We start from the raw sequence: 22871 nt of genomic DNA, 5'->3' as shown, positions 1-22871 counted from the left end.
CACATATCAATTGCAACATGTCATTGGATACCTTACAGTACTCACCTTTCGTAAAAATTTCATTAACTTTGTCGCAGATTTTATCATGCGCAAGATTCTCGGGGCTGCGCGCCCACGATAAAAAGTTTCGAAAGCCTTCCTGAAAAGCTTCCTGTTGCCTGACCGCCGCCATTGCATATTTACCGCCCAGCCGAGATATTGGAGTAGGTGAATCGCGTAGTGGGTTTGTTCGATCAGCAACGATCGATTTTGGTTGGCTAAAAGAAAGTCGTCGAGATAGATGAGGACTCGCAGACCTTCTTCCCTGAGTTTTTGCGCAATCCAGGCTGTTACAGAGGCAAAAGCGCTTGGGGCTGAACTTAGGCCAAACGGAAGGCAAGTAATTTGCATCAATTTTCCGTCGTATATGAGTCTGAGGAACTTCCTGTGACTCTCTGATACAGGAATGTGGAAGTACGCTTGTGAAATATCTATTTTCACTAGCCAGTCTTGGTCCTGAAGGAAATCTGGCACCTTGTAAACGGATATGAGGCGAAACTGAGGTGTGTACACATAATCGTTCAAACCTTTTAGGTTGAATATTGGTCTCCACGATCCGTCTCCTTTTGGTGTGAGGAACATCTTGGACACAAAACTCGGACTGGATTGCGCATCCTCCAAAACCTGTTCCACTTTCAACTGATTTATGATTGCTGTCATATCGGGGGTCACGAAAGTTTGAAATGCAGAACTGGACAGGTTTGGTTTTACTAATGGCGGTTTTTCGAGAAATGGGATACGATAGCCTTCGATCATGCGTAGTATTCGAATTGGTGCGCCCAATTCTTTCCACCTGTTCACCTTGTGTCGAAGCTGTCCAGCTCTGAAGAGACTCGAGTCAATATTTGCGTCGTTTGTGTTGTGAGTCTCTATTGGATGAAGAGGCCTCACGTTTTCTGGATTTTTGAGTGGCAGAGGGTCTCTGACCTCCTCTCTTGCCACGAAAATTACCGTTTCTATTTTCATATCTGAATGATTGCGGGTACTCAGCATTGTGATAATGATGTTCCTGCGCGGAACTGGCTTTTTGACAGCACGATTGAATCCTCGAGGCATTATTCGGGCAAACCTGCGTGGTTTGGTTATCGCGAGTGTGTTTGTAGCCTTGCGCAGGCTTTGCGGATTCAGCATAATGCGAGGCTTTCTTTATGGTCTTAGTTGGATAAAACGCCCGCTTAACTCCGCCGATTTTTTCTAAAGCGTCTGTGAACTGTTCTGCCGCGAACAAGTTCTGACATGACGGTGGTATCTTTTGCAACTTTGATTTTACCAAAGGATCCTTTTACTGACTTTAGGATGACGTGCCTTCGTTGCTCAATTAAATCAGCTCGCCGTCCACATATCAATTGCAACATGTCATTGGATACCTTACAGTACTCACCTTTCGTAAAAATTTCATTAACTTTGTCGCAGATTTTATCATGCGCAAGATTCTCGGGGCTGCGCGCCCACGATAAAAAGTTTCGAAAGCCTTCCTGAAAAGCTTCCTGTTGCCTGACCGCCGCCATTGATAGAGCTGCATAAGAACGCTCCGCATATGCAAGGTCAGCTGCTTTGTCATAGATAGTAATTTCGTCATTACATTCCAGGTGGGTGAAACCTGGTGTACTAATATATTGCTTTTGTACTTCAGCAAACCTGATTTCCTTCCATTCCGGAGAGTTAAATCTTTGCAAACGAGTTATTGTATTAGTATGGTTTGCACTTGTTTTAGATGTGGTTTCTTTTAGCGACGTACCCACATTAACAGTAAAATCTGTCACGGCATGTTCCACTTCACTGCACTCACCGAATAATTCCCCGCTAACATTTAGGTCGATCTCAGAACAGCAATTATTTTGAGATCGGGGGGTACTCAATTTATTGCGTAACTCGCCCATTTCTTTGACTAACCTTTCCAGTAAATCGTCTTGTCGATTTTTACGCTTACGCTTCCGGGCACGTCTTCTATCATCGCGACTTGAAGTCGAACTCGTGGATGTGGACGAATCCGAATCAAACTCATTACTAGGCCCGGGCTTGGGTTCACTAATCTGATCTAGATTATTCATTTTAACAGAAAGCTAAAAATACACACTTTAAATTACACACTTTAATTAAGTACACATTTTTATCGAACGGTAAAACCGTTAAGAGAAAATTTTATACTTTGAGGGTATAATCGTAAAAAATATATTTTTTTNATCGTAAAAAAAATATTTTTGTACTTACAGTTTCTGTAGTTGGAAAATACGAAATAAAATTATTCCAAAACTCAGTTTCAATAATTATTTGAATATTCAGGAAAGTTTCTAATTTGTGCACTAACTACGGATACCTGGTATCTTAGAAGAGAGGTGTGCACTCGACGAGGCAAAAGACGCCAATGGTAAAAACGAAAGCGCGCAGCGCTCACGCTGCCTGGCCAGAGGGGGGAGGTGTGCGACAGAGACGGCTATATACACACTGACAACAGGAAAGAAAGAGAGGCAAATAGTACGACATTCTCATATTGTTTATATGCTTCGAATCACGGTACAGAGGTTTAATAAGGCAAATTCACACAGAATTCAGTGGCCTCTGGGCTAAGAAAATGTTAATCTTTATTTAAATAAATAAATAAATATCCTTGGACATTTTACACTGCGCTTCTAGTCCCAAACTAAGCAAGGCTTGTACTATGGGTACTAGACAACGGAAATAAACATACTTATAAAAACATACTTATTATACATAGAAAACACCCAGTCCAATACAAACAAATATGTTCATGCACACAAATGTTTGTACTGTGCGGGAATCGAACCCGCTACCTCCGGAATAGTAGTCCGTTTCGAACCACTACACCAAACGGCCGACAAGTATTTATACTTACGGGGTAGGTAGGTATGTACGCCAGGACAGAAAAGTTCCCGAGTAAGCGACCACGAGCCGGAAGACGTAGTGTGGGCAGGCCTCCCACTAGATGAATCGACGATCTGGTGAAAGTCGCGGGAGGTGCCTGAATGCGGGCGGCGCAGGACCGGTCTTTGGGGGAGGCTTTTGTCCAGCATAAAAACTCATAAAAATCTAATAAAACTCATTCCCAGCAATGGACGTCTTAAGATAAAAAATGTCTGTTGAATCCCGAAATAAACCTATGCTCAGTTAGTAACGCAAATGTAGGAGGTAAGTATGGAATAGGGAGTTTTTATTTTAATTTTATTAGTAAGACTAAGGACATTCGGTTAATATATAAGTAAATTTCATATATTACAGATGAATAGAAATTACCTATATGAATATAAATTATAAAATATATTTTCACTAATCACCCGCTTATTCCAGGAATTCTTATGGTACTGTACAATTTGTAATCAATTTAATTGTGATTAAAATAATTAAAGTCACCATTTGAACCGGGGAGGTAAATTTTAAAATTATTAATTAAATTGCTAATTAATAATTTAATTTGTAAGTACTTTCATTAACATTATTATCGATACTTAATTAATGTGTAGGGGTGGGAAATATAATTATTATTAATATTGAAAGTTGTTTGTCGATAGAAATTATTTATTCAAATACAAATTATTTATTTGCAGAATGTGGTACATTAGATGTATAGATGTATTACTATAATAAGTTATGAACATGCGAATTACTGGAAGCTGAATTAATACGAAAGTGTTTTCGTTTCAGTCCGTATGTTGCGTTGATGAGCTTAGTCAATAGGCTAGATGACAAAATTTCAATTATTAATCCGTCAGACAGATAATTAGAAAATATTCGATTCATATTTTTTAGTTTCTTTCATAATTTAATAATAATAGTGCTACATCAATTTGAAATGGCGCGTTACGTTTTACGTTACGCTTGAGTAGATTTTTTACTCAAAAGTGACGTCACGCCACATTTCAACTCAATCTTAATACTGTAATTATTCGATTATGAAAAAAAAGTGTCCAAAATTTTTTTATTATCTGTCTGACGGACTAAATAGAATTTTCATTTCATTACCCAGTCATCATCCCTATTTTGGCGTAAATTTTTTTCACTGGCTCAAATTGAAAATTGTTTTCAGGAAGGGTAACCACACTACTCATGAGTATGAATAACTTTTTTAAGGTATCAATAGTGACAATGAGAAAACATGTTATTCAATACTAATCTATTCGACTATATGTTGTGTTATGTTAAGGTCCTATGTCCCCTAGATGGGGCAGAGGGCGTCCACAACAGTCCTCCATCGCGTTCGGTCTTGTGCTTCGCGCTTAATCTCGCTCCAGGTCTCGCCGGTTTTCTTCGCCTCGTCTGATTGCTGCTGCATTCGACAATAAGTACCTAGAAATTGAATACATCCTGAATATTTTTAAAAATAAATTTATTTACCTATCTATATTGTCGGCCATTTGGTGTAGTGGTTCGAAACTGAGTATTCCGGAGGTTGCGGGTTCGATTCCCGCAAAGTACAAACATGTGTGTGCATGAACATATTTGTTTGTATTGCACTGGGTGTTTTCTATGTATAATATTATGTATGTATTTAAAAAAAAAAGTATTTAAGTATGTTTATATCCGTTGTCTAGTACCCATAGTACAAACTTTGCTTAGTTTGGGACTAGAAGCGCAGTGTAAAATGTCCAAGGATATTTATTTATTATTATGTAAATTATATTATGACTATATTATGATGACTAGTTTCATCAATGGGTAGGTAGGTAAAGGCAAATAATTTATAATATCTTAATTAGCTACATAACCTTTTTTGTGGTACTACAAAATACGTAGGTTACGGGGAAAATGCAAATCGATATCTATATTTTCTTACGTCATTTTCACTATCGATAGTTTTGCGGTGTGCCTCTAGAGTCACACCAAAATATAAATACAAGGGTGAAGCGACATACAAACACCATTGTAGTGGTCTATTTAGTGCGTGGTGAGGCGACGTTAAAGCGTACGGGCTTATACTTGTGCTACAATGGCCTGGAAGTACCTGTGCTTAGTTTTCGTTGCCTTGGTGAGTTTTTCATTACGTATTAAGCTATTTACTACCTGTATTCTAGAGGTTAGAGAGTTTGACTTCTTCAAATACTCGTATTATGTGCTTGATCTTGATCTCAGTTCTTCGTGCTCAAAAAAAATTAGGCTGAGTTGCACCACCTAACTTTGACCGTAACTATACGATACGACAGATTTTTGACGTTTCTTAAAGTCAAAGTAAGATGGTGCAACCCAGCGTTAGTGTCATACATCCTGTACCTTAGCATTTCAGACATAATAATTTTACTAAACCACTGTTGAAAATAGGACTCTACTTAGTGTGATGAAAAAAGACAAAGCATATAGAAAATAGTGCTAAAGGACTAATAGATAATATAGATACCGTCTATATGAGACCCGGTTTCCACCAAAGCGAAGAGAAGAAAAGATGGGCCTGTTTAACTTTTTATTCTAATTCACAGACCACATCGTCGGCCTACATTCACCATCAGGCTGCACATAGAGAAAAATACCAAAAAGGGAAAGCTCATATTACAATAGAATATGATGTCGAATACCCAAACTTACAAGAATCGCGACATACTGGATCAAACCAATTTATACCCAAAATTTCGTTGGAATGCGAGAAGCTGGGGGTGTGTGAGAGCACTTCTAACTACCCTCATGAATACGTGGACACGCTGCTGACTAAGATAGCTGATAGAACAAGCATGCTGGATCAAGAAGTAAGTAGTTAAGTTTTCAATAATCTACGTTTCAGTCATAGGACGTCCACTGGTGAACATCTAGGCCTCCCCCAATGACTTCCACATCGCACAGCTGGTAGCGGCCTGCATCCTGAATCGGTTCTGGAATGGAGGCCGCGTACCGGAAAACGCAGCGTGAGACGTCCACCCACAAGGTGGACCGACGACGAAGATTAACAGAACAGATTTTTGAGGAAACCCAGAGCTCTGCTGCGTAAGGTTACATAGCTACGTAACCTTACCTACCTACATAACCTATGTAGCAATGGAAGCTTCATTATTTTTTTTGAACAAAAAAGGGGCAAAGCAGCATTTTTTATGTTTTGAGCTTGCTCTTGAAAACAATTCCACCCGAGCTTATGATAGAGCTAGAGCTTGTCCAGAAGTTGCCTCACTCTAAATTAAGCTCTTGATGTGAAGCATTAAAGATTAATTAATGTCCATATCAAACCCTTATGTTGGGTAGGAAAGTCACTCCCGTATTTCACAAACATTACTATGGGGTCTCACAATGCGCGTGGACGCACAGGGTGACACATGAACCAATCACCCAGCTCTATTAAACGCTGTGCGTTCGATTTGCTGCTTCACTTAAGCAGGCATCGTTTGTGAATACGGGCGTTAGACACAAGGGCTGTCTTAATTTCAAAGGTAGGCATTTCATTTTCTTGCCCTCTAGTGAGATTTTATATCCTGAAATCAATTTTTGTTCCAGTTGCCAGGTGGGGTTATAAGCTTTCACCTCGACGAGGAAATTCCAAACATGAAGCTGAATCAAAGTTTCGAACTGTGCCAGCCAGATGTTAAAGTAAGTAGATTAGATAGGTCTTTCCATTTATGATTAGCTATTTCATTCATTTGCGATTTCAAGGAATTACATCCGCAAGTAAAATATTCAAAAACATCTATCCCGAATTAGGTCTTATAATAAGTTTGTAAATATAGATTTGTGAAAAACTGTTTTCCTGAAAAAGCTGCAAAAAATTTTGTACCTACTGAAAAATTAATTACCTTCCGTATGCTTTACTAATCTATACTAATAATTTAAATGCGAAAGTAACTCTGTCTGTCTGTCTGTCTGTCCTGCTTTCACACCTAAACCACTGAACCGATTTTGATGAAATTTGGCATAGAGATAGTTTGAGTCCCCGGAAAGGACATAGGATAGTTTTTATCCCGGTTTTTGAAACATGGACGCGCGCGATAAAGTTTTTCTGTGACAGACAAAATTTCACGCGGGCGAAGCCGCGTGCGGAAAGCTAGTCTATACTATATGTGTTTATATATTTCGATTAACTGACTTTATTACTACTTCCAGATAATTTATCCTCAAGCAATCAAGACGAACGCAGGCAACTGGGTGTTTGTCCTCAATGGAAAGGATAATAAAGTGCAAGGCTTTGTTGGGACATTGTGCAGGTAAACATTTTACTTTCATATTGCGGCACAGTAAAAATAAGGTAGTATATTAAGGAAAAGCACAATCTTAAGCAAGTTGATGACTAAGAGCTTTTTTAACGTCGGGAAATGCTTCGCGAATACTTAGTAGTCGATGGGGACGGCCATTGGGTTATGTGGGACTCTCCCCGCCTATTCACTAAAGGCGGGGTCTACCCACCAAAACTCGACGGTGTCACCAGAGCCCAACAAAACGGAGCCGCGAGTTGTTGTCCTTGTAGATCAAGAACTAAACTAAGTTGGTTTAACTTATCTCGCATAGATGTCGCAGTTTTCCATAATGTTTGTATAATATTTTGCAGTTTGCACACAACTTCGGACAACTGCTATAGCTATGGGAACTAAGCTAAACTTAGCTTAGCTCGTGGTGTACAACCGCATATAGAAATCAACTATGTAATAATTTTCTTCCTTGACGTTCTCACGTGCCGCAAAACCAGAATCTCCATTTTATTTATTTATTTTCAGAAATCCAGGATACCAGTGCGACCACACAGTGACTTTTCCTGACCACTGCAGGACTAAATGCCAACAAGAGTACATAAATCAATCCATGTGGGGGTTGGACTACAGCGGCAATATGAAGTTCGTGGTGGGACGAATCGCGTCATGCTGTAAATGCATGTTGCAATGTTAACACTGTTAAACGACTGTGAAATGACATATTACAGAAAGTAATGAAACGAACTCTTCTTTTTATTGGCTGATTCTTATAATTAATTTTCATAATTACATTCGTTTAATTGGATTATTTAAGCCCTCAACTACACGTACTCACCATTTACATTTTCATTTCATTTTAAGATATTTTCACTTTACATACGGTGAGATGCAAACCAAGAGCTTCCCCATTGTGGAAAAAAAATTAAACTTAATTTAAAATACCAGAAAGACCTATACATTGTATGTATTTAGGCACTTCTAACTTTGACGCAACTTTAATATTGGATTAAAAGGAAACTATTGGTTTTATCAAATTATCGACAATTGTTTTCCGCAAACGACGAACCATAGCACATAGCAAGCAAGATGCAAGCGTTAAAACTTAAATTTATTTCAAATTAATAAATTAAATCAACATTTAAATAATGAGCTTCAATTACGTAATACATAATAGGGACACGGAAACATATTTATGTAAATATCGATGAATACTATTGACGTGAACTATGAACTTGAAAGTGAATGGGGTCAACAAAACAGCTGTCTTACAAAACCATTGTTGTGAGATCTCCAATATTACGTTGTCAGCTCACAATCTCGAGTTTTATGAAGGAAATACGAGGAAAAGTGGAGGTCTTTATGAAATAGTCGACGCGGCGCGTCTGACCGGCGAGCTCGCGAGTCAGTTGTCAACCGACCGTCGGCGAAGGCGCACAGTGTATCGATAGAAACGGCCCACATCTCTACGTTTAAGTAAAATGCTAATATAAGGGCTCAGCGACATGTACAAATCATTGCGTTGGCTCGGTCAGTGGCAGTGACGTGTGTGAAGTGCCTCTTAATTCTACGATGGCCTGGACATTTTTACCGATCTTCTTAGCCTTGGTGAGTATTCGTCCTGACTCGTTTTAAAAGTAAAAGTGGTCACTTTCTTCGCGTGTCGTTTTTTATGTAGATTCAGTAATGTATGCAAGCGGTTGACAGTTGCTGCTGTGGTTATTTAAGCGTGATAAATGCGAGCAAATGGCTCTTCGACCTTCATGCAGATAAACAAACAAATAGCTGTTATGGACGTGTTTAATATGTGGTATTGTGTCGTGCTGTTTTATGACAGTCTTGGAATGTCGGCGAAAATTGTGCCACTTTTTATGATTTAGGTATAACTAATCAACTGATTACCTCGTTAGTGGTAGTTAACTTAAATTCTGGGTAGGTAAGTACTCAGGCTATGACCAAATAAATTCAAACTACTTATACGAGTACCTACACAGGTACAAAGTTGATTTTAAGAACACCGTTTGCCGTCTGCTTAAGGGTTTTTAAGTTACTGTATGTAGACACACTTCGCTCCTCATCATCACCTCACTAAAAGTTAATTAAGGACTTACCTAAAATAAATGAAACATTTTATGTACGTAACCTTTTCAAATCCTGTAATTATTTTTGCAAATTTAAATGATATTAAGAATACTAAATTGCTAATATTACCGGTCAGGTTTGCATTTTTGCGTTTTGCAAGATGTTAGTCAAAAGTTACTCTTTTTAAACAGGTAATGTAGCATCATTAAAAACAAATTCTAATAAAATAACAATAAACATTCTTAACGACATCAATTAAGCTAATCGAAATTGCAAATTGTATCATAGTATTTTAGGTCGAAATGATGATGTTCAATAAAGATGCCCTAATGATGTTCATTAAACATAATTATTACGAATATTATAATATTGCTGTCAAATTTCGTTTACCACTGTGGCAGTATTTATTCTGTGACTGTGGGTAAAGTTGTCTCAAATAACGATCAAAGTGAAAGTACAGCTAATAAAATATTTATTTAAGGATCATTATAAACCTACATACATATCAGTACCAGCCACAGTAGCCGAGCTGCCGTTTACAATACGGTACTTGTTGTTAAAAGAATCTGGAAGATGTGGGGAGGTCACTCTATGGACCATAATAGCTCAGACCTTGGCCATAAGCAAATTAAGAAGAAAAAAAAGAATCTGGAAGATTAACCAAAATCATAACCGATTGTATTACTTTAGTAATACGGATAGTCCTGACTATACCTGCAAGCTTTCAAGAGGAGCTTTTTTATCTTCACCTTAAAGGCCGGCAACGCACCTGTAACGCCCCTGGGTCTGCGGGTGTCTATGGGCGACGGTAATCACTTACCATCAGGTGATCCGTCTGCTCGTTTGCCTCCTGTCACATAAAAAAAAACCTGGAAATCGCACTCGGGACTCTCAGCTTTGATCAAAAACGTCAAGAAGCTATTCATTCAATTTCTTTATTTCTCAGACTCTGATGGGCTGGGCAATGGTTTAGTATAAAGGAGCACGTGCCAGTAGCGTGTCATTGGTGTCACTACAAATGTCAAAACTTAATGCGCAAAATTGGCGCATGTTTTGCATCAAGCCATAAAATTAAATATACTTTTTATACATACAGAAAAAGGTTCAAATGGACCGTTCGTAAACAGTATTTTGTATACACGACCATCAATTACCCTCCTATACCATTTAGGTTTCCTTATTTTGAACTCTGTGGTGCACTTAGTGTGATGCAGTGTAAAAGCAGCATGAGGTTTGGCATCAAATTTTGAAGCTCATTTCACTTTTACTTTAGAATAAGGTATCTGACACTATACATAAGAACAAAAATATGTAGCGTGAAAACTGACTCTTTTTCGTTTAATGCTGTAGGTCCATTTTTTTCCATTTAGTCAATTTCATTCGGTTGTTGACTTTAAAAACCAGAAATAATGACGCAAACGTAGGTGTTGCTACGAACTCTACGGTGAAACAACGTTTTGACAACACAAAAATTATCTCAATTATTGTTAGTGGCTGTTCCCTACTATCATGCCATGATTAAATTTTGTCATTTAAATACTGATGCTTCATCCAAAATGATTTCAACTTAAATTATGATTTCGCACTTAAGTCGTTGGCCTGATTGAAACTTACCAGACTCTTACAATTCGTTCCGCATTTTTGTCATTTCAGCGGACTTTGTTTTTGAAAACAATCCATAGCCCAAAGAAAAACATACATCTGTTTTTCCAGAAATCAAACGCTTCCGGGAAACTTTTCCATTTTCTCTATACTCAAGATAGCGCCATATCTTCTTCAAAAGAAGAAAACTACGAATGTGTTTTAAACGTGAACTCGGACAATATTAACTAACGAACACAAAGGTTAGGTTGCATCATCTTACTTTAACTATAACAAAATCAAAAACCTGTCAAACTCCATGCAAAAACACCGATTATCGTTATCATCATCATCATCTCAGCCACAGGACGTCCACTGCTGAACATAGGCCTCCCCCAATGTTTTCCATGTTGATCGATTGGTAGCGGTCTGCGTCCAGCTCTTTCCTGCTACCTTTATGATTATCGGTATAGTTAAACTTAGGTGGTGTAACTCAGCCTAACTTGTCGAAGGATGTATGTATATTAACATAACCGACGGTCTTGGCCAATTCTCGGTACAGTCTACTGTGTTGTATGTTTATTCACAAACATCATTGTCTGTCTGTTCCATTGAGCTCGCTATTGTAAATATTGTCTTGCACAGTTCGCGGTAACAGCACAGTTAACTATTCAAATTAACGATGTGGTAATAATACGCAATCAATAAGTTAATAGACGTTGATAATACGAATTGTCATGGTCTCAAAGTATAGACAAATAAATTCTAATTACCGTTTAAAGTTAAAGAAAAGGGACCTCTAAATCGTTATCTAACAAAACATTGATAACCTAATTAGGTGACAACCCTAATGTTAGACTTTAGCTAGGAGTCTTAAGTATATGACGAAAAAAGCAAAATAGGGGTTCGTGTGCAAAATTTTATAATAAACGTGGGCATATTTAGGGAATTACTGATGATTAGTTTGGCCTATTGGGCTGGAAGACGTAGCGTGGGCAGGCCTCCTACTAGGTGGACCGACGATCTGGTGAAGGTCGCGGGAAGAACCTGGATGCGGGCAGCGCAGGACCGTTCATTATGGCAAACCTTGGGGGAGGCCTTTGTCCAGCAGTGGACGTCATTTGGCTGAAACGACGAGTTTATCAATTTATGTGTGACCTGTCTTTAACCATGAGAACTCACCTCTTGGAAAATGGACTTTTTCCCTTGCTTCAAACAATCTGAATCTACCTTAATATTTCATTATCTTCAGCTATTAAAACAAGTATGAAATATTTACCTATACAAAAACTACTTAACAACCAACAAAAGCTCTTAGTTATGCAAAAAATTGACTACTTTAGGCAAAGTTCTTTAAGATTCCAGAACAAAATTCTCGATTCATTAACGATTGTAGCACATATGTTAATTACATTACTCTTTTAAACTTCCGCGCTTTTTTGCCCTATCCATTCGGTTCAAGGTTTATTTACCAATTTGGTGTAACCACAAGCTGGTTTGTGAAGGTTCAACGAACGACAGTATTGTTCTACGGTGCGAAATGTACTTTTGAGAATTACATAAAGGAAATGCATCTAAATATGTAGTTATATTGTAATTTCCAATATGATAATGTTATTGTATAGGGAATAAATGACTATGACTATGACTCAAAGGTGACTGACTGACATAGTGATCTATCAACGCACAGCCCAAACCACTGGACGGATCGGGCTTAAATTTGGCATGCAGGTAGATGTTATGACGTAGGCATCCGCTAAGAAAGGATTTTACGAAACTCTACCCCTAAGGGGTTAAAACGGGATCCAAGCGTACGAAGTCGCGGGGGACCGCTAGTGTTATTAAAAATGTGTTGTTGTGAGACCATCGATACTCTTTAGGATTCAATCTGTAAGTTTTTTTTGCGATTAGTTGCAATCGGGTGATGTGTGAGAGTAATAGTTTTAACATGGCCAAGAGCTCCCCAGCAGGACACTCCTCATTCAACATCTGTCGCCAAGTATACATATTGTGGCGTTTCAGTCATTAAAATTTAGTGTAGCAGCATGTAGCAGTAAGTTTGAAATATGCGGGTAAAGTCAATTATATTACGAAAGACTTTTATATAGAGAAACTATTTATAAACTATCAAATAACGATAGAGTCAATTATCATTCAATAATAAATAATATAGGTTAACCACAGTTTTTATTGTTTTAATTTTTTATCAAACCGCAATAAAATACATCATTATTATCATACTTTATGGATATTTTATTTATTTATTTATTTAAAATCTTTATTGAACACATAAAAACACAGTGGTACAACAGGCGAGCTTAATGCCATGTGGCATTCTCTTCCAGCTAACCAGAAAATTAAACAAAACAGAGAATTTAATTTTAAAGGCAAGTGTTTTCTAAATGATACTCTAGTACCTATTATGTGCACTATAAAATTCAAGCAAACATTTTTTTTTCCACTTATCCAGATAGCAAAATTGTTAAAGTACCTAGGTATTAAGTAATTCGCTTTGATTGGTTTTCATACAACAGCAATTTACGAACACAACTTTTAACCACGCGTGATAATGTGGTTCTACCGCGAAAAATAAAGTCGATGTCGACTCTTGCGACGTTTCTCGTATTTCTTTTTTACAGTTTTCACGTTTAAAATAACATAAATATTTTTATTAAGGGCTTATTAGGCTATCAACGTTACATTTTAATGTTTACTTTAATTTTAATAACTCATTTTCATTTATTTTCTACAAATAACTTCTCCCGAAAATTTGTTAGTAAAAAAACTAATTTGATTAGATATATTAAATCGACCAATAGATCAGTAGACGCTGGCATGCTTGGCTTGGCCTGGAAGAGACAAATAGAGTCGATATTTACATCGTTTTTCGTAGTTGACCCCAGCGACTAAAATGATGGCCGAAACGTAAAGTCATGACGCATGCGCACGCAAATTACTGCCGACAAAAAGCCTAAGTAATATTTTTCAAAATCACCGACAATGATGAAGGCTAAAAAGTGTTATGAATACAAAGCATTTGGGAAATACCATACTATAATAAGAATTGATTGCCGTTTGACATGCGACTATCATGGCATTGATCTTATGATGGTTAATTGTATCCTTCTTATTAACCATTAGCATTAAATATTGTTTTAGTCCACTGCTGGACATAGGCCTTTAGCGCCTTTAGCTTCCATCCATGTGATGGGACTATTTCCATGCCTGAAAAAATACTTTGCGCCTTTGGCAATCTACTTATGTAGAAAACCTTATATCCGACTTATTTACATTAACATCGAATTGTCTACGGCCTCAGTACATTTTTTTTGCTAAATCTGATTGATCGATGGAATCAGTCGATGTTAATCATTCTATACGAGACTGTCAAAGATGTTTTAAAGGGTTTTCAGACGCTTTATTCTCTTCCAGGATATTCCTAGTGACTCTAGCATTAAGTTCGCCTCAATAGATACTTACAAAACTCTCTCAAATGTTGCCTCCGAGCTGATTATTATATTACTTTAAAAATCGATACCTACGAGGAAGGTTTTGACATGTTAACATTATTATTAAATGCTTCCTGAAAATCATTTTATTTTGATGGCGTATGTAGTAATAATGAGTAATGTGTATTGACGTCAATAACCAATTTAATTTAAAAATCAGTGCATACATGAACCAGAAAGTGTGCTTTAAAATATCGAATGAGCACCTACATCCTTGTATTACGAAGCAGGATAATTTAAAATGAAGCAAAATGCTTAGCACAATGCATCGGTCACATCTTACCAGCAGAAATACAACACGTTAGATGTTTTGTGTATGTTTACATACTGGAATACAGCAATTGAGGGCTCTATAAAATTAGGAACTTTTCGATCAAAATGGCAGAAAACCGATGTCCATTTTCCCTATCAATCCCTAATTTTTAAGTGACACATATGAAAACAAAATTCCTGTAATGTGTTACCATAGGGGTCACTTAAAAATTGGGAATTGATGGTGAAAACGCGCATGAGTTTAGTGTTGATTCTTTTACTCCTCTGAATGAAATCAATTTTCTCATCAGCAACTTATAACGAAAGTGTTAAAAAATTCAAACATTTTCAGCACATAACAACTTTTATTAAGCGCTTTTACACTTGTCAACATTAAAATCGAATGTAAAGTAGCTATCAAAAGGCCGTACCTATACATATTTACATAACACGTTGAGTAACGGGCTGTAGGTTGTTTAAATGTATGGGAACTAATTATTTAATATTCCATTAGAATAATTATGTATGTTATAACATTCTCACATAATATTATTCAATGAATCAGAACTATTTACAAAAATAGGTCAGAGATGGGTAAACCGTTTGGTAATATTATGGTAATCCCAACTCACAAGTTTGTCACATAATATTGTCAACGTGAAATTATGAACTCCGCCAGTTTTGTAATATGACGCGTCAGATTGTAAACTAGCAGTGGATAAGGTTAGATTGTAATCTAACTACTTTTATAATCTGACGGAATTTGCAATTTTACCGTACCTACCATATGCACAATTAATGCAACACTACATGCATCGAATAATGCTCTACCACGTACGATGACGTCCGTGCCTTAACAAGTTAAGTATGACGCACTATAGTCCAGTCATTAATTCGAGTAAGAAAATTACAATTATCATAATAATATCTCGAAGGGCCTCTTAATTTGGAATTGTGTCCTCTCAAGAACTCTTTCCAAAATGAATGTTGTTTGAACCGAGATTATCGTCAGGTTATTTAGATTTTCTGTACAAGTAGATCCATTACCTGGCCATGGAAATAAGTTATGATACGCTACGCACTAGGGCCGTAAGACGTAGTGTAGGCAGGCCTCTCAATAAGTGGACCGACGATCTGTTGAAGGTCGAGGTAGGTGCCTAGATTTGGGCGGCGCAGGACCGGTAGTTGTAGAAATAAACAAGCATTACTCAGGCTCTAAATGTGAAAACATGTTAATGGTTATAAGTTTTCTAAAATGTTAGTCTACATAGTTTTTACACTGTATTGTTTTCCTTGTAAAATTAAAAAAAAAATCGTTGAGGGAGGTTTTTGTCCAACAGTGGACGTCATTTGGCTGAAACGAACGAACGCTACTCATATCGTAAAAACCACAGCACAACTGTTAGACCCTACTCAAGCAACAAACAACAATAACTGAATATCTAATATTAATTAAATCTAAACTAATTTTAGCAAAGAGCTTAATTTAATCTGCCTCTGCCTCTTTAGCTTAATCTGTTTTACATCACATCTCAGGATTTCAGACTAATTCAGAATGTTCTCCAATATTTCAGACCACAATATCGGCGTACAACTACCCATACCCTAGCTACTACCGGCCATACCAAGCTCACAACTACGAAGCGTCACCATACCGAAGACACGATGCTCTGTTCGTCCATGAATCAGGAGAAGCAGATTATGAAGACAGGTCCAGTGAAGTCAGACAAGATTACCAAGAGCCACGTGCAGAATCTAGTCAATACCAAGAGAGACCCGAAGAGAGATCTATAAGAGGACCTTTTAGAAATAAGGGGCAACGGCTTGAAGAGGTCTTGGTTGCCAGCCCGGAGGATATTCAGCCCAGAAATGGGAACTCTAGCTATAAGATCGTGAACAGCGCCCCAAAGACTTATCCGAGTATAACGAATAGAAGAGGTAAGATATGAAATTCAAATTATTTATTGCATATTTTTTGTTTTACTTACGCATCATCCCATTTACCTTTACCAATTTATTTATTTATCGCTCACACAACGAGTCTATTTAAACCGCAACTCTTAACATTTAACGGAATAATTACAGACCTTTGTCATCTCTACTTGCCTTATGGAATCATTTTCATAGATTCATTCCAGCAATTATCTAACCAAATTAGAATTTAAAATTCCAACTACACCTCAGAAGCAAATTCAATAACCATTAGGCTTTTTGCGACGTAAAAAAATGCGTTTAACAATTATTTATAATGGTAGTTCTCTTAATTATTCCGTAACAAAACGTTCTTGTTTGCATAAACACAAGAGCTAACAGATTTTATCACGATTATTACATAAACTGTTTGTTATGAATATAATCAATTAACTTCTCGTTAGGTACCTAACCTACTTAGAAATACTTAGTAGACACTTAAGGATTTGCTATGAATAATTTTCACTAATCCACGTTACTTTCTCTGTTAATTAATAAGGATAATTCTAGATAATTTATATTAATACCAGGCTAAAACGAATGTTGTTGTGTAATGAAACAAGAGTGCAAATTAATCAATTTACCTTTTTTCGATGTAATTCTACTTTTATTTCTTTTTTAATTGTGTTGACCGGTATTCTAGTCATAGTATCGGAATCTTTAGTAAGCCATGATTTGTAATCTGTTGCTGTATCTTAATTAGTTAATTAAAATTTAACTTAATTTAGCAACAGGATAAAATACAAATAACCAACCAAAAGAGCTTGACCGTTTATCTCCTTACTAACTATGCCGAGTGTAGTACTAATGACGAGTTTGTGTGGTTAATTGACAGGTTTGCCTCCTTGTGTGCTCCATTCACGTCAAATGTAGGGATTAAATTGGAGTCACATTGTGGTAAAATGCCAATCATATTGCACTCAATGACTTCAAATTACAAATTAAGTTATTGACGTAATTATAATAGGTAATGTTCCATATTCGGATCGAATCTCTATAAAAAATAAATTGGTTCAATCTACTTACTATATAAAAATAAGTCGGGTTTTCCTCCCTGACGCTATAACTCCAGAACGCACGAACCGATTTCCACGGTTTTGCATTCGTTGGAAAGGTCTCGGGCTCCGTGAGGTTTATAGCAAAGAAAATTCAGGAAAAATTTCAACAGAAAAGCGGGCAGTGGGTAAAACGGGATCCACGCGTACGAAGTCGCGGGCGGCCGCTAGTGATTAATAAAACATATTATACCAAAATGGTTTAAAAATATGAAATTACAAAATTATGTAACTATTTCTACATCCTCCAGCTTTAGTAACTATCAAAAACATTTTAATTTTACAGTTTTGTTGATAGCTATAGACCTAATCAAGCTTAAGTCGCCAAAAAAGGTACAGTGGCCCTTATATCAACGGAGAGCGTGTTGACTCTATGAATACTAAATGAAACTAGTTTGAGAAATAGCTATAAATAACATGTATTTGCAAAATAGCTATGGAAAAATACAGAAAGGTTGTGTCGTTGGCACCAGTTAGGAGAGAATAACAAACAATCAATAAACTCTTCTCTTACATTACCTATTAGAAATGCGAAAGTTTGGATGTATGGATGTTTGTTACTATTTCACGCAAAAACTACTGAACGGATTTTGATGAAACTACAGTATTGTTGTTTATTCTGGGCTAAATAACATATAGGTTATATATGCCAAAATAAAATATTACATAATAATATTAAAGTTAACTACTTAATTAACCTAAACTAAACCTAAATGTTATGTGCTATATGTATAATTTATGACCATTTGTGACAAACGAAATTTCACGCGGGTGAAGCCGCGGGCAAAAACTAGTAGTAGTTATAAATTAAAGTCACTTTCCGCTGTCTGTCCCTATGATGTTGAGATCTTTAGAACTACGCAACAGATTTTGATGCAGTTTTTTTTAATAGATACAGTAACTCAAGAGGAAGGTTTATAAGTATAAAACATGCATATTATAGAAGAGAAAAGCCGGGAAATTCCATTGCAACCGTGCGAAGTCGGGGCGGGCCGCTGGTAAATAATATGATACTAATTCTAAATAATTTTTTTTTCGAATTTCAGGAGTGGATACAGAGAGTGCGGTGGTGTTCCCCGGGCCGACCTCCGAAACTCGGAAGCTGTTCAGTCCACAAGTCTCGAAGGAGTGCGAGGAGGTCGGGATCTGCGAGAACAGCCCCGACTACCCTCATGAATACGTGGAGGCGCTTTTGGCTAAGGTTTTATTTTATTTAGTATTCGTAACCCAAGGGTTGCCAGGCGTCCGGCTTTAGCCGGACATGTTTGGCTTTTTACGGTCTTGTCTGGCTAAATATTGTCTTGTCCGGCCTGTCCGGCTTTTGTTAGGCTTTCTATGTGGATGCGGCGCCAGTCGAAAGTCAAGCCACAGAATAATATCGAGCACACATGGGCATGAGATGTTTGGCTACCGATAAGATGATAGTGGATAGTCATGAGGTATGATACTACATGCACCCCCCCCCCCGTGATATGCTTTAAAAAAGGTATGTCCGGCTTTTAGGGTAAAATGTCCGGCCAAATTAAGCACCGAGTCCGGATTTTACNGATATGCTTTAAAAAAGGTATGTCCGGCTTTTAGGGTAAAATGTCCGGCCAAATTAAGCACCGAGTCCGGATTTTACGTTTTTGGGCCTGGCAACCCTAAACCCAACCCATTTGGCCAACGGGCAGTGTCAAGTACTTACTAGGCCAAATCCTTCTGGTATTTAAGAGAGTAGGTAGGTACTTGTAAATCGTTGTTTAAATTCTATCACCACGTGAAGTAATTTTTAGCAACTTTTCAGGAGATTGGACGAAACGACGCGTCTTTAGATTCTTTATAGCAAATGGCATTAAAATGTCAAAACCGCCAAAAAATTACTTACGTGGTGATAGAACTTATTCGACGAAATGTAGGTACACCCAGTTGAAGAGAGTTTTCAAAAAAGACGTTGTGAAGTCTTTAATCTTTGAGGACCGACGACGTCATAAAGCAGCGTTAGCAGGAAGGCGCTGGATGCAGGCCGCTACCAACCGCGCGATATGGAAGTTATTGGGGGATGCCTATGTTCAGCAGTGGACATCCTGTGGCTGAAATGATGATGATGAACTCTTTAATAAATATTAAGTAGAAAACACGAAAACTAATTAAGTCAATTCCATAAATGAAACTTAGAGAATTATTAAAGGTTGTGTTTGATTTAGGCATAGGTATACCTACCTACATTTAATACGAAACTTAAGGCTGGGTTGCACCGTCTCACTTTAACTTTGACAAACGTCAAAAATCTGTGAAAATCCATAACAAAAACCACCGGTTACCGTACGGTCAAAGTTAGGTGGTGCAACTCAGCCTAAGAGGGTGCCAGTTTGGGACTAGGTGACGCAATTAAATGCCCAAGAAGACTTATTCCTTCATTTGTCATTCCAGTCGAACGTGAAATTTAACCTCGACGTTGATACGCCTGAGATAGCGCAGCGAGGAGGCCCACCATCGGCCAGCGTCGACCAGGGCGAAGAACTGTGCGACCTGGATGTGCGAGTAAGTTTAACATAATATTACTCGTTATTTAAGTTTAAGTAGGTGAAGGAGATGGAGAGAGGGATTGAGCATTATGGGACGTGAAAAAATAAAACCTTCCATGTTAAAGAAAACTCGAGAGCCGGATTTAGAATAGTGAAGGCAGTGTCATGTCGTGAATGTATCTTTAGAGTAATTGTCAGAATACCATTCATTACCTTACACCATAAAAAAATCATAAAGTATTCATAATGAATTATTCATCCTATATTTTTTACTTCAAAAATTACTTACTCACGTACGTGTTTGCACGTTTTCCAGATACTATATCCAGATAAAGTCCAGACAAAAACCGGTAAATGGCTTTACGCGGTCAATACCAAGCAGAAGAAAGTGCAAGGGTTTAGGGGGACTATGTGCAAGTAAGTTTCAAATACCTACCTACTTTAGGAGCTCACATGCTGGGTATCTAGTTACTTCTTACCCCGTTTTCCAAAGTTTCTGATTACTTAATCAGTCCCTCTCACTCAGAGTATGTATAATAAATGAGAGATAGAAACAGTTTGGAGCAATAAACTATACAAAACAATATTTTATCTAATTTATCAATAATTTGTACCGCCTACTCTATTCTCAGTTTGGCCCTAAACTTGACTGGAGGAGAATGCCTAATGGCATTAATTTCGCCTTATGTACCGTGATTTATGTGCATAAAATTGTATACTATAAATAAATATTATTTTCAGGTCCCCTTCAAGACCATGTAAGGACATAGTGTTCGTCGCCGGCGACCACGTCACCACCTGCGAACAGAAAAGGATGGACAGGTTTATATGGGTGGTCAACGAAAACGGAAAACTGGAAGAAATGCCCGTTCCCATGCCGACCTGCTGTACTTGTGTGATAAGGAAAAATACGAAAGTGACAGACCCTTCATGAACATTCCTGAATAGTAGAATTACAATCACAATATACTCTAGTACCTAAAGTATTAAATTATCAGATAGGTACTGATCAGATTTGAATTACTTGTTTCAAAGAGACATAAGTAATAGGTATGTTTTTTAATTGTTTAGAAAACATAATTTTAGTTAATTTGTGTCTTTTTTACCTTTTCACTACGAGTATTATATTCTACATATTGATATAGGTCAATAATTTTACCACTTGGATGCTTAACGAAGAAATCGTTGTCGGTATAATAATTATGTTCATAAATAAATAACATAATAAATGTTAATGTTTGAGGACAGTATTGAATTTTTTAAGTCTAATGTTATGGATTTGAGTAGGTAGATAAAGTTGTACTGACTGTAGGTACTAGGTATAAAGTTATAAGTAGCTACCTACTTGGTTTATTATCCAATCAAAAATTTTAACAACAGTTACACCAATATATTATTATGTTTTAAACTGTTTCTGTAAATAGTAGGACATAAATTGTCTTTATAAAAATACTGTTCAAGATAATTTGTATTTAAAAATAACAATAAGTAGGTTTAAATAAGTTTTATTAATGTTAATCCAATTGAGAATGTTACTCGGTATGCAAAATCACTTGAAACCTATGTTACAGTTAGGCTTTTACATTTACAAATACATTAGTTTTTATTTCATTCAAAAATACCCAGTAGTTATGATTTGATAGGCATTCAAAGTTCGCATAAATATTGAGTCCCGCCGACGGGCACGTGACCCCGCGTGACGTACATTCACAGTGTCCGCTCACTAGAAAACGGATATAAACACACTTAAATACATTTTTTTTGTAAATACAAACTTATTATACANCAGACCCATCACAGAAATTAAAATTGAACCAAACCCAAACTTGATGCGATTGTGTCGTTTTATTGCGAATTACCTTCCAGCTCCATCATTAGACCCTGATTACTATATAGAATTAAAGTACTCGTCAATACAAAACGAACGAACCCAAACTCGATGGATTTAAGTCGTTTTATTATAGAGTTCCTATGGCCACCTTCCAGCTCCATCATCAGATCAGCTCCATGTCATCATAATATTGCATGGTCATCCAAATCACATGTCGCCCATTTGCGACGACACTGTGACATCTCGACATATACGATTTTTTGTTTTACCGAAATTCTGAACCGCGATCTTGCGTTCTTTTATCTCCAAAACAGGGTATTTGTTACTCCAAAAACATCAATACTATGAGAGAAAGACACCAAATATTACGTTATAGCGCTGGCTCGTTCGGCGATCTATTTGGCTTCGACACTGTGACAGTTCAGTTGCCACCTGCGCTTTGCGATGTGAGGTGCTCTTCGTTTTTAAGAAAAACGTGACATCTAGAGGATACCGCGGTATTGATGACAAAGGTAAGTTTTTAAAATATTTTTATTTTATTCGACAATGTGGCACGTCATACTTATCACAGTGTTCCTCTAAAGCAAAAAGCAAAGTAAAAGAGAAATTATTTATATGTCACGTTATTCTTGTAAGAAAATCGAAGTATCATTGGGACATCTTAACTAGTAACGTTGTAGATGATGAAAATTTTTCCTTTAGTGAAAATATGTTGTAGGTCATTTGTTGATGTTCCGTTATTAATTTCATCAATTTAGACGCAAAGTTATGTCTTACTATAAATATTTAAATATATTAATAGTTAATCTTTAAACGTTTCATACACAATTAGGTAATCCTAACCTTCTTTTAAGACTTATGGTCATTCAAAAGTTAAAAAGTCGATTTCTGTAAAACCACTGTTTTTGATATATCACAGTGTCGTCGCAAATGGA

The 22871-nt window shown here is 37.0% G+C and overlaps 2 protein-coding genes across 2 annotated transcripts; both read left to right on the top strand.

Moving 5' to 3' along the window:
* Positions 1-4909: 4909 nt before the first annotated feature.
* On the top strand, positions 4910-7889 carry LOC114352353 (uncharacterized). The gene is made up of 5 exons (XM_028303942.1): positions 4910-5020; positions 5466-5729; positions 6466-6558; positions 7069-7169; positions 7677-7889. The coding sequence occupies exons 1-5, from the start codon at positions 4982-4984 to the stop codon at positions 7843-7845; spliced, it is 666 nt and encodes a 221-aa protein (XP_028159743.1). The 5' UTR covers positions 4910-4981; the 3' UTR covers positions 7846-7889.
* A 641-nt stretch (positions 7890-8530) lies between these two features.
* On the top strand, positions 8531-21397 carry SPZ1 (spatzle-1). Its single transcript, XM_028303964.1, has 6 exons — positions 8531-8756; positions 16147-16510; positions 18645-18799; positions 20011-20121; positions 20422-20522; positions 20847-21397. Exons 1-6 carry the CDS (start codon positions 8721-8723, stop codon positions 21037-21039), a joined length of 960 nt encoding a protein of 319 aa, XP_028159765.1. The 5' UTR covers positions 8531-8720; the 3' UTR covers positions 21040-21397.
* Positions 21398-22871: the final 1474 nt, after the last annotated feature.

The sequence above is a fragment of the Ostrinia furnacalis genome, unplaced genomic scaffold (genome assembly GCF_004193835.3).
Source record: "Ostrinia furnacalis isolate ACB-3 unplaced genomic scaffold, ASM419383v2 OfSCF0117, whole genome shotgun sequence".
In the NCBI taxonomy this organism is placed as follows: Eukaryota; Metazoa; Arthropoda; class Insecta; order Lepidoptera; family Crambidae; genus Ostrinia; species Ostrinia furnacalis.
Note: the sequence above shows the minus strand (reverse complement) of the source record. Positions and strands in the feature narration are given on the sequence as shown.

Excerpts from the sequence above, each read along its gene's own strand:
- LOC114352353 (XM_028303942.1), top strand. The coding sequence starts at position 4,982 with ATGGCCTGGAAGTACCTGTGCTTAGTTTTCGTTGCCTTG. Across the intron at positions 5,021-5,465 it reads GCTTAGTTTTCGTTGCCTTG|ACCACATCGTCGGCCTACAT; the intron begins GTGAGTTTTTCA and ends TCTAATTCACAG. Across the intron at positions 7,170-7,676 it reads TTTGTTGGGACATTGTGCAG|AAATCCAGGATACCAGTGCG; the intron begins GTAAACATTTTA and ends ATTTATTTTCAG.
- SPZ1 (XM_028303964.1), top strand. The coding sequence starts at position 8,721 with ATGGCCTGGACATTTTTACCGATCTTCTTAGCCTTG. Across the intron at positions 20,122-20,421 it reads TGTGCGACCTGGATGTGCGA|ATACTATATCCAGATAAAGT; the intron begins GTAAGTTTAACA and ends CACGTTTTCCAG. Across the intron at positions 20,523-20,846 it reads TTTAGGGGGACTATGTGCAA|GTCCCCTTCAAGACCATGTA; the intron begins GTAAGTTTCAAA and ends TATTATTTTCAG.